Consider the following 12,589-nt stretch of genomic DNA (forward strand, 5'->3'; position numbering starts at 1 on the left):
GAGAAAGTAAATTAATTAGTTCGCTATTGAACGTGTTTCGTATCGGACGTGGATCCCATGTTTCAGTTCTGTTTTATGCGGTTGGAAAATAAATCAATTAGCCCACGACTAAACGTGAATTCGCAAGTGCGAGTGAGTGAAAGTTCGAATTAGACGAGCCACTTCATGAAGTCTATCAGCGTATTTAGAGTGACGACTTTTGAGATTTGTAAATTATTCTATTACATGGCTTTATAAGTCAATGTTTGAACATTCATCGATTTGGCTCATTCGTTAAAGATCACTTGTATGCAATTTCCACCAATGCGTGTTTCACTTCCTCAAAAAAAGAGCTGAGCCGAGTAATACTATCAACCCAGATGTAGGCACGAAGAGCAAGTAGTTAGTACGAAAGTTTATTAGCAGTGCAGTGAAACAGTTCAGAAAAATAAAATAAAAGTCAAGCTCCAAGATCAGTTCTTTCTGTAAAATAAATTGTGCTATCTGTGAAGTGGGAAAAATAAAAGTTGTTTATGAAACTTATCTGTGTGTTGCAAAGCTACCTGCTAGAAACACCACAAACTGGATCTCGGTGATCATCTGCTGCTTTGAGAAGTCGGCTATCGCTTCCGGGTGGAACCTGGAAAAGAAACCTCAATCAACTTACCTGCGCTGCACTGCTGCTTCTCCGGTATCGTTCGCTGGAGAACAAACTACTTGTTGCGACGGATTTTTCCTGGCTTGATAGAAACGGTTTTGACAGCAGTGTCCATTTCACACAGCTTCAAAGCTGTAATTTATTATCTAATTATTATTAAATTCATCATATGTATAAAGTAACTTACAAACTAGTTTCACCAAATTTACAAGCAACAGGCTCCATCGCCACTCTAAACCATTCTAACAGGGGATGCCAGATACAATTTTCATAAGTCTGTATCAAACTCAGCAAAATGTCTGTATTTGCCTGTATGGAGTTAATAAGGTACAGGAATTAGAAAATTCATAAAAAATCTTACTTTTCGACAACGTACACTACAAAAAATCCACACATTTTTATTGGCAAAAATCCATTAATTTAATTCATGATTCTAATTAGTGCACACATAACCACTCTCCACGCGAAGTACAAATAAAATCTATAATCAAATAAAATGTATGTGTGGTCTCTAATATGCAGTTATTGAATTTATGTGTGGGCACAAATTGCATATATTTGGGTCGCCAAATTGCAAAAATTTATGTGTGCGACAAATATATTCAATATAAAGAATTTTCTCGGTGTAGAATATCGAGGTTTCAATAATCACAAAGTTGGTGAGTCGAGTCCAGTAAGAGATACTGAAGACAAGAAAGGTTGAGGTACAAATACGTATGTTGGAAGTTACTGTAAAGTTACAACCAAGTGGTGGAATTAAACGGGATAATACCTACTATCTCGTCTTATAACGAGTGAAGATATTCCACTACAAAGCTCTGAATAATGTTATCAATACGTATGTTGTTACATTAGCATAAATTCACAATATTAACGCAATTTTACAAATGAAAATCTGTTGGGAAGTCCAAAAGAGTTCGGTTCGGAGGAGAGGCACAGAAGGAATAAATCCATTTGGAACCCCAAGGAACGGAACGGACATCTTTTGGGTTAACAAACGGAGAACCTTTGGACTTTCGTACTTTTTTGGGCTTCCGAACGGAACTCTTTTTGCGCTCTTGTTCAAAATCCTTTTGGCTTCCAAACGGAATCTTTTTAGGCTTCGGAATCCCAAAAGGATATCCCTTGTACAGAAAGAAAAAAAATCCATTCAGAAGCCCTGATGGCTTTTCCTTCTTCCTATTCTTTCTTTCGGAAGTCTAAAAGGAATCCGTTTGAAAGTAAAGTTCAAAATAATTTCGTACAGGAATCCAAAAAGGTTCTGTTCGGAAATCCAAAAGAATTCCGTTTTGAAAGCCCAAAAGAGTTGCGGTCATAGAATTCCTTCCACAATCCCAAATAATTTCGTTCGGATATCAAGATCAAGACCTTGTTTTGGGTTTACGAACAGAATTTTTTTGGTTTTCTTAACGGATCTTTTATTGGCTTTCAGGATGAACTCTTCTGGGTTTTCCATTCGTTTCCTTTTGCGCTTCCTAGTAAAAATCCTTTTAGAGCTTCGGTAATAGGAATCTCTTATCCAGAAGCGAACAAAGGTTCCGTTCAGAAGCCCAGAACACTCAAATTGAAAATCCAAAAGTATTCTAAATTAGAAATTCTAAAATGATTTTGTTCAGAATCCCATCAGAATTCCGTTCAGAAGTCCAAAAAGATTTTTTTGGAAAGCCCAAAGTGATTCCTTCCGAAAGCCCAAAAGATGAAAGAAACTTCACATAATTCACATAATTATGTACGGAAATCCGTACGAACGGACATCTTTTGTGTACCGTAATGGAATTCTTTAGGTTTTCGAACGGGATCATTTTAGGCTTCAGAATGGATTAATTTTGGACTTCTGAATGGAATCTTTTTAGGTTTCCGAAAGAAATCAAAGAATCTTTCCGTTTGCAATTCTAAAAGGAGTCTGTTTGGAACCCAAAAGGAATCCCGTTCAGAATCCTAAAAGGCTCCGCTCGGAATTCCAAAATGATACCAGGAAACCTTATAGCACTCCGTACGAAATCCCCATAACAATTTTGTTTGAAAACCCAAAATTGTTTGATTGGAAAGCCCAGCAGGATTCTGCAAAGTTTTTATGAACTGAATGTCTGTAAAAGTCTGTAACTTCAATCAAAAGTCTGTATAATGTCTGTGATCTGTATGATGTCTGTATGCAAGACCAAATGTCTGTATAAATACAGACATGTCTGTATGTCTGACATCCCTGCATTCTAATCGAACCCTATTGCCTCTGTATTGAAATATAATATGCATTTAATTGCCAGTGTTACCAGTTTCACAACATTTTTGGAACTAAACTTAACACTCCCACCCGTGAAACTAGTAACAAACTGGTACATTACGCATTTCTGAACTGCACCTTCTCAAAAAATGTTCCCCAACTAGTCCCACCTAGATCGAATATGGTTTTCACAGAACGATCCACAATTTCTCTAACATTTTTCTCCTTTACATCAAACAAATCGCTTAGCTTCTGATTGCACACCAAATCGGTCTTAGCCCCTGTGTGAATGGATTTCTTTCTGCCCTTATTCTGTGCGTCGGTGCACAAACTGATGAATTCATCCGAGCGTGTGCGATGATCAGGACGGTGCACGATTGTCGTCGCTGCATTAGTACTGCTTTGCAGCACTTGACCTACCGGTTCAAATTCAATTTTTTCACCCGATACGCACATAAACAAAACGGATTGTGTTTGGTGGGTAGCAGTTTCCAATACATCCGTAACGGTATATGCGGCGCACAAAGGTTCGAGCAGTATTTTGATTGATGCGTTATTACGATGAGAAACTGCGGCACCATCGAATTCATCGTGTGATTTTGTTCTGCCACTGTTTGAATCTTGTTCTTTCTTCACCAATTTTTCAGAGATTTTTCGCCTGCTATATTTAAGTATTATTTCTTCTCTTCTTGCACTAAATTCTGAATCAATTTTCGCTGGTGGGCTTCTTCTTCGGCAATCTTCTTCTCCATTTGTGCCTTCTCGAACTCCAGTTCCATGTCCCGTTTTTCTTTTTCCAGCTGCTGGCGCATCTCAAACAGTTCCTGTTGGACCTCCAGGCGCTTCCGATGCAAAATCTTCTCTCTTTCCAGTTCCCGCTTCTGCTTCTTCTTCTCCTTTTCGAGCTTCTTAAACTCCTCTTGCAGCTCGGACGAACCGGAATCATCACTTCCACCTCCACTGCACTTTTGACAGCACCAGGAAATGTCCTTTACTTCTGCTGTGACGCCAACACAGCCGAAATGGTACCACTGCTGGCAGTGGTCACAAAAAACCATTTGGGACTCTGCATCATCCGGACGATCACAAGCCACGCAACTAAAACCTGTTTTATCAGGACTTTGCATATTGGGATTTGGTCGGAACATCATTAAATTTTCAAGTTTGTTCCTTTTTGGACCACCCTAATAAAACCAATTTCCAGAGCAGTGCTTAGTTTGTGCAGCAGCTTGAAACTATATTTATTAATTCAACAACGAAAAAAGATATAAGAGTTTCACTATAATTTTTCTTTTTCTTTTCAGGTATTTCTAATATTATTACTCACATTTAATGGTTTTACAATAATTCTCTTTCTTCCCTACAGGTACGACGGCTCACGGTCAGACCAACAGCGGCTTCCAATACCTTAAATAAAACTTTCTTGTATCTAGTGCTTTACAAATTCAACTATAATTCACCCTCACCTTTGATATGATACGGCTGTAATAAATTTAACAGGCACACAAAACTGCGGTTTCAATTTACTATTTACTACTCCAAACTACTTCAAATTTCTTCACTGCCTATTTTTTCAATGTCGTCTTTGTTTATGTTTTTACTCACAGTTTTTTACCTTTTTTCTCCCTCTCACGCCAACATACTCACTGACAATTATGCTCGCTATCATTTCGCCTCGACAACATCGTTTGAAGCGAACGGATGCACCATGCGCCGGGTGCGCACAACTCAGGGTTTCTCGATGCCGGGTGGTAGCGGTGCCAACATACCCCCTCCCCGTATCTCTGGTGGGGCCTCTGCAACGCCGGAGTTACCATCCTGGACCTCCAGCACCGCTAGCTTCGTCACCGGCCTCCTAAACTTACCCTTAACCGTCTGCACCATCGCTTGTCGAATTCGGCCGTCCGCCCCCGGGTAGACATCTAGCACGATGCCGCGGATCCAGCTCTTCCGCACTGCGTCGTCCGCGATGTACACCAGATCACCGCTTGCTATTGGTGGCACGTCAGTATGCCACTTAGCCCGATGATTTATCGACGGCAAATACTCGGACACCCACCGAGCCCATAGTTTGTCCGCCAAACGCTGTGACCGCTTGTATCGGCCTCGAAGCGCTTCGGCTTCGCTCGTAGGTGGAACAGGATGTTCCTCCCCGATCGTTCCGACGCCACGAACAAAATGATTTGGCGTCAACGCTTCTTCTGTTCCCGGTTCCAGGCCGACGTATGTCAACGGCCGGGAATTGATTAGGTCTTCAGCCTCTGCAATCGTCGTCAGCAACACTTCGTCGGTTATTGTTCTCCCGTCGTTTAGCACGGTTAATGCTGCCTTCAGGGAGCGGACCAATCGCTCCCAGACACCACCCATGTGAGGTGCGCTGGGCGGGTTGAAGTTCCAGCAGGTTCTGGAATCCGTGAATTCGTCCTCACATTCTTCTCCGATTTGCTTCACAATCGCCTTGCTTGCAGCGAAAATTCGTGCCGTTGTCGGAGTAGAATTCCAACGGTTTTCCTCGGCGGCACACGAACCTTCGAATGGCCATCAAGCACGCTTGAGTCGTCAGGCTGTGAGCGACTTCAAGGTGGACAGCTCTCGTAGTCATGCAGGTAAACAAACAGATGTACCGCTTCTCCGATCTTCGACCGACTGTAACTGTGACTGGGCCGCAGAAGTCCACGCCGGTGTGGCTGAACGGTGGTAGTCCCGGCGTGACGCGCGACTCCGGCAATGGAGCCATTCTCGGTGTCCTCGCTCGGCATTTCTTCACCTTGCACCACATGCAAGACTTCCCGATCCGCTTCAACTCTGCTCGCAGGTTCTGAATGCTGAATCTTTGCCGGATTTCGTTGACGGCAGACTCCACGTTTCCATGTGCTACTCGGTGATGGTAGTATTCTAGCAGCTTGTCAGTCACCAGATGCTGTTTCGGTAGAATTATTGGGAATCGAAGCTCGAACGGCAGCGACGAACCTTGCGCTGCTCTACCTTCCATTCGCAGTACGTCCTCAGTGTCTAGGAACGGACTCAGGTTGTGCAAACTGCTACTCTTCTCTAATTGCTGCTGCTGCTGTAACGGTAGCTGCCGGTTCTTTTTGATCGTCCTGATTTCGTCGCCAAAACAATCGGCCTGGGCTGACCGCCAGAGGTACGCCTCCGCCTTCTGGTACTCTTCACGTTTCAACGGTACCGTCGTCGATCGTACAGTTTTTATAACCGCCTTCTTCACCGCTTCTGTAGTTGGAACTGCTTCGATCTTGAATCCATCTTTTTTCCTTCGACAGTTCGACGCGAACCGATAGACGCATGCCACCGTCCGCACTAATACCCTCCACTTAGAAAATCGTTGCAGATCTACTATCGACATGGTGATGGCGATATCGTGGAACTGGACACACGCTCGAACCTCCTCGGCAACGTTTGGTGCGATGCTGTCCTGCTTCGGCCAACAATCCTCCGGCTGGTAGAGGAATCCAGGGCCGCGGAACCACGCAGCATCGGAATGCATGCTGTGCGCCTTCTCCCACTTCGTTAACGCGTCGGCCGCATTGCACTTAGTCGGCACCCAACGCCATTCCGCTATTTTCGTTAAGCTGTGTATCTCTCCGATCCGGAACGCCACGAACTGCAATATCCACGCTATTCAACCAAAGCCATCCGTTATTTTCCGTATGATGCCTGTCACCCTGCACAGCGGAATCTACTCGGTGAATACCTTTGCCTTCCTGGACGAAGGTTCTTCCTATACGCTGGTGGAGAACACGCTGATCGACCGACTGAGAATTCGTGGTGTAACGCAGCCACTACGAGTGACGTGGACCGCTGGAGTCTCACGAGTCGAGAAGGACTCGCAGTGTGTAAACATGCTCATTTCCGCTCGAGGATCAGCGCAACGTTTCTTCATCAAGAGTGCCCACACGGTGGAGAGTCTCAAGCTTCCGCAGCATTCACTAGCTGTGTCGGAAGTGGTGAAGCAATACAGCCACCTTCGAGATCTGCCGATCGCAGATGTTCCCCAAACAACGCCACAGATTCTGATCGGGCTGAAGGATATCCATCTTTACGCTCCGATTGAGTCTAGAATAGGCCGGCCGGAAGAACCTATAGCAGTCAGGTCAAAACTGGGATGGACTGTCTACGGACCAACTGGCGCGAATGCCACGGAAGGTGGAATCGTCGGGCATCACGCTTGTAGCTCGGTAACCAACCAGGAGCTGCACGACCTGCTGAAGAGTCAGTACACTCTGGAAGAATCCGGTATTTCTGTGGCCTTGCTTCCCGAGTCAGAAGAAGACAGAAGAGCAAAATCAATGATGATATATCATCACCACAGCGAGCTCATTATGGAGAAATTGAAAGAAAGGCTCAAAGAACTGGAGCAACGTGAAAAGTTATGGCGGGAACAGTTCCAGATTAAAGAGAGGCAGATGCAGCAGGAATTTGGACGCAAACTATCCAAGATTGAGGAAGATTTTCAGAAAGCTGCTGAGAAAATTGAGTTGGAATTCAATGCAAAGAAGATAGCAGTACAAATCCGATATAGTGGGAAAAAGGTTCTTGAGAACAGAACAGGAAAGTCTGTCTCAAGTTCATCCCAATCGCAGTTTGTCTGCACCAATAGTCCACCTACATGCACAGCAGATTTAGATCAACATCAACCTACCAAAATTTCACCAGACTCCCGGTATAATGTCGCACAAGTTCCTAAGCTCGATTGCGAAAAAGATGCGGTTGGTTCAGCTTCACACAATTCCTATAAGAATCGTGCAAGCAATGGATACACAATTGCCAGTTCAACTGATGTGTTAAAAACACAATTTGTTATGAACACCAAACTGTTAACAAGAAGGAGCATCAACGCGAAACAAAACACTACTTCATTCATAAAGAAATCACCACTTTATCGACAGTTTGTCCGTGAGAACAAAGTTGACCTTATCTATATAGGCAAACCGTATAAGCAAAGGAAGCGTACACAAAATATTTCGCGAGATGTGGATCGAATGAAATGCGGTATCTTTTCGTCTGGCCAGGTTAGAGATGTCGTAAAATCCCGATTAATCGATTAGTAACTAATCGATTAGTCTCGATTCCTGTCGAATATTGAATCGATTGATCGTTGGATATAATCGATTCAAAATTAATCGATTATTACAACGATGAATCGATTAATCGAAGTAATCAATTAATTTGCGACATCCTTATGATGTCGTAAAATCCTGATTAATCGATTAGTAACAAATCGATTACTCTCGATCTCTCTCGATTATTGAATCGATTAATCGTTAGGTAATGATCGATTCAAAATTAATCGATTATTACAACGATTAATCGATTAATCGAAATAATCGATTAATTTACGACATCTCTAGGCCAGGTATCCAATCCATACTCAGCAGCTAACAATCTTGACCGGAGCCGATTTAGACAAAGCAGATGGGAAATGTTTATTTTCGATCCCGGTGGATTTGTACACAACTACACATATTTGAATACCAATGGAAGCTACGGTATGGATATGTGACTGAGTCACACATCGAATAAGTAGAATGAACACATACTTCAAAGCGTAGTCTGCAGCAATACTATAACGAATGTCGTTCGTAAACGTTAGGGGAATCGCTTGTAAAATGAACATAAGCAAATTTGCAGGTTTGAAAACAAGTTTTAAATTTGAAAGAAGTATTCGGATTGATGATTCAGTTAATCACCAGTTTCACGGGTGGGAGAATGTTAAAATGGTTTAAGGTGTTGCAGTGAAACTGGCGACACTGTTAGGCTAGTTGGAAATAATGAAGTATTAGAGAAAACAGTAAGGATTTAAGTTGGATTGTTTCAGTGGAAGTAAGGAAACTATCATGTAAGATATTTAATAATTAAGTGATTATATGTAAATTTATCTAATTTGAAATATATTCGTAGCATTGAAGCTGACGTAAAAATAAACGCTGCTTTCAATATGTGTTTCAACAAACCACAGATGAAACGACCCAACACTACTAAAGAAACACAACGTAGGAACTGACGGTAAGAAGCGTCAACATAAAACTGGTGCCGTGGCCAGGATACGTCGACACCACCCGGGATCCTGCATCCGTCCGTTGCACGTGCGACGACCTCTGGGCATCGCCATTTTGGTCCCGCCATTGCGCTGAAGTGGAGACATTTCGTTGTCATTGAATACAAGGCTCAATTTTATCGGGTCCCAGGTAATTACATGTCCGATTAACTATACTAGGTCTCGCAGGTATCCTTTAGATTTTCGTTTATTTGTTGCATGTACACATTTTTCGTCGATCTGGCGCCCTGGATTGCTGCCAAGCCGTTTGGAGCACATCAATAGGCCGACGCCGCTACGTACGAATACTTTCTGGTCCGGTGGAGTACGCCATCACGCTTCCGCCATTGAAGAGAAGGACGAAGCCACACTATCGCACCATAGCTGCAAGCCATTCTTGCATCGACGCAAAGACACGCTTTTTCGGCCCGTTTCTAGCAGCACATATTCTCTTAGGCATCTGTATCAATATCGGCATCGGCTCGCACAGAGCGTGCGCCATTTGGTTCCTGATAGCAGATTTATTAAAAATACAAGGCATTGCCTTGAAATCGGTGAGTACCATTCCAAGCATTGAACACTATTCTCGTCGGGTCTATCGTGGTCTTTTGACCGACAGATCCTTCTTCAACGTTCTACGGGTCGTGCTCATCGATTGTTCCTGCGAAGATGGCGCTTCCGCGGCAACATGCAAAGCTGATCTTGAGGAGGACCACCATGATCGACGCACTGGGTCGGGCAGAGACGTTCATTCAAACCTACGACGAGCAACGTGACCAGACGCAGGTGCTTATTCGCCTTGAATACCTAAATGACACGAGGGCTACTCTGAAAGAGGTGCAGGCTCAGTTGGAGGATTCCGAAGAAGCTGAGGAATAGGGTGGCTCAAATTAGTATGGGAAAAACTTCTTTCAATTTTTTGATGGGCCGCCCTCTTATTCGGTTCTATTTGATGCTCTGATGCTCTGGGCAAAATTTCAGCCAAATCGGTCAACGTTTGGGTGGTGCTAAACTCGTTGGAAGTTTATATGCAAAAATGTATGCAGAAACATCCAAAAAACAGTGAATTGCAGTTGGACAGCACAACTTACGATGAAGAACTATGATACTCATTCAGATCTTGAAGAATATAATACAGAATGTTACGCAGAAAACCACGAGAAGATTAGAGTTTGCCCGGCTAAGTTATTAGCATTTCTCTGAAGTTGGGTTTGACCAAATTTCGTTTCTTTTACCTTTGAAAAGAAATAAATTCACCCCCAACACTTCAGTAAAATGCTAATATCTTTGCCTAAGAAAATCTAATCTTCTCGCGGTTTTCAGCATAACATTCTGTATTTAATTGTACAAGAACTGAATGAGTATCATTGTTCTTGACCGTAAATTGTGCCGTCCAACTGCAAATCACTGTTTTTGGCTGTTTCTACATACACTTTTCCATATAAAATTCCAACGAGTTTAGCACCGTCCAAACGTTGACCGATTTGGCTGAAATTTTGTCCAGAGCATCAGGGCATCAAATAGAACCGAATAAGAGGGCTGTCCATCAAAAAAATTGAAAAAGTGTTTTTTGAGCCACCCACCTCAGTGAGGAAGGTAGGCAAACCCATCGTGACGTCCGTGCTTCCTTTGAGCCTCAAATCTTTAAAAATAAAGCCGATCATATCGCAAAACGTTCTTATTCGAAACGCTCGTTTCCCTGATTCTGGTCCAAATGTGTCCGCTCTGTCTAGTGAAAGTTGTCGACGCGTACGGTCAGGACCGTAAACAAACGAGCATAAATTCTATACAACAATCCAAAAATCATCAGTGGGTTCCCCTACCTAAAACATAGCCAAATGGTTGGTAAAGGAGTTCCAAAGTATGCCGGAACCATTCCCCAGCAGGTCAGTCATCAACACCCAGGAGTTCGCCCAGAAGCTGTTGGAATCAGGACACATCGAAGAAGATGTCATAGGAGAAACTGGGGTAATATGCACCCCCGGGGCAAAACGACCTTTTGGCATTTTTAAGTACATTTTCGGAAGTTTTTCGAGAGTATTTACTGCAGCACATGTAGTTCGGATCTCGAACTACCAATCCAGTAGTAAACATTCTTGAAAATATTCTTGGAACACCGCTCAAAATGTCAAAAGGTCGTTTTGCCCCGGGGGTGCATATTACCCCAGTTTACCCTAATGGTATAATTCGACGTAGCGGCATTGTTCCCTAGCGTTCCAGTGAAAGATGCTCTGAATCTTCTAGAGGATTGGCTGCTAACACAAAGGACGGAAACAACATGGCGAGGAAAGGTGAAGATGTACCTAAATCTGGCAAAGCTATGCATGACGGAGAACTACTTCACATTTCGTGGCAACTACTACAAACAGACGAAAGGAGCACCGATGGGAAATCCGTTATCACCGTTTTTGTGCGAACTGTTCATGGCGAATCTGGAGAACAACCTACAAGAACAAGGAATACTACCCCAGAAGTGGTGGAGATACGTCGACGACATTTTCAGCATCATCAACCGAAATGATCTACCCAGTATTTTGGAAGCGATAAACAACGTGCATAAGGACATCAAATTTACCTTCGAAGAGGAAAAAGAAGGTAAACTACCCTTCTTGGATCTACTAGTCATCAGGGAAGCAAATACAACATTGAGCCTCGAAATCTACAGGAAGCCCACGAACACCATGAGAGTCATCCCATATACATCGAACCATTCGTACCAACATAAAATGGCAGCATTTCATCACATGATCCACAGGATGCAGACGATACCCCTGAGCGAAGAAGGAAAAACGAAGGAACTACAATACATCTTGGAAACAGCGAAGATCAACGGATACCAGGAGTGGACTATACGAGCGATCATCAACAAGAAGGAAAGGACCCTACGACGAAATGGACATACAACGCTGACACCGGTAGAGGAGCCGCTGAAAAGAGTTTCGGTCCCATATGATAAACACATCACCAACCAGCTACGCCCTCGACTAAGGAAATTCGGCATCGATCTAGTATTCTCCAGTAGAAGCAACCAACTCAAGTCTCTATTGGGCTCAACGAAGGATAAAGTAGAAATGTTGAATAAGGCAGGCGTTTATAAGATAAGTTGTTCCCAATGTGAAAAAACTATGTAGGCCAAACAAAAATATCATTAGATATAAGGTTCAAGGAACATATGGCGGAAGTGAGTAAGCCGAAAAGAGAAAAAGATAAGGGATTACATTACGAATTTAGATCTAAGGTAGCAGAGCATGTGTATAAGGAAAATCACCCAATTACGGCATCAAATATTAAAATCTTAAGAAATGTCTCTTCCCCATGGAAACTCGATGTAGCTGAGAGTTTGGAAATCCACCGACAGGTACAAACAGCGCTGTTGAATAAGGATCACGGAAGTGGCAGCTCTTGGCTCTTCAGCGGGCTTCTACCTAAGCAATAAAGTAATTTACTATATAGGTAAATAAAGTAGGCAAATAAGATTAGATTAGGTACCTAGCGTAGTATAAATAGTGTAAGTTGCGATTGTTTTCTTCAAGTCGAGTCAAGTACAAGACACTGAAGACGACCACACAGTTGTGGTCGAAATACGTATCTGCAAAGATAACGAAAATTAACTGGTGGAATTAAATGGACAGTACTTAATTTGTCTTAGACGGTTGAATCCAAGATGGCTGAGTTG

The 12,589-nt window shown here is 43.0% G+C and overlaps 1 protein-coding gene across 1 annotated transcript; it reads right to left on the reverse strand.

The window, feature by feature from the left end:
- Positions 1–4,586: 4,586 nt before the first annotated feature.
- LOC134209960 (uncharacterized) lies at positions 4,587–6,363 on the reverse strand. Its single transcript, XM_062685976.1, has 2 exons — positions 5,387–6,363; positions 4,587–5,319 (listed from the first exon to the last, which is right to left on the reverse strand). The coding sequence occupies exons 1-2, from the start codon at positions 6,361–6,363 to the stop codon at positions 4,587–4,589; spliced, it is 1,710 nt and encodes a 569-aa protein (XP_062541960.1).
- Positions 6,364–12,589: the final 6,226 nt, after the last annotated feature.

Source organism: Armigeres subalbatus, chromosome 2 (assembly GCF_024139115.2).
Source record: "Armigeres subalbatus isolate Guangzhou_Male chromosome 2, GZ_Asu_2, whole genome shotgun sequence".
NCBI classification, from domain to species: Eukaryota; Metazoa; Arthropoda; class Insecta; order Diptera; family Culicidae; genus Armigeres; species Armigeres subalbatus.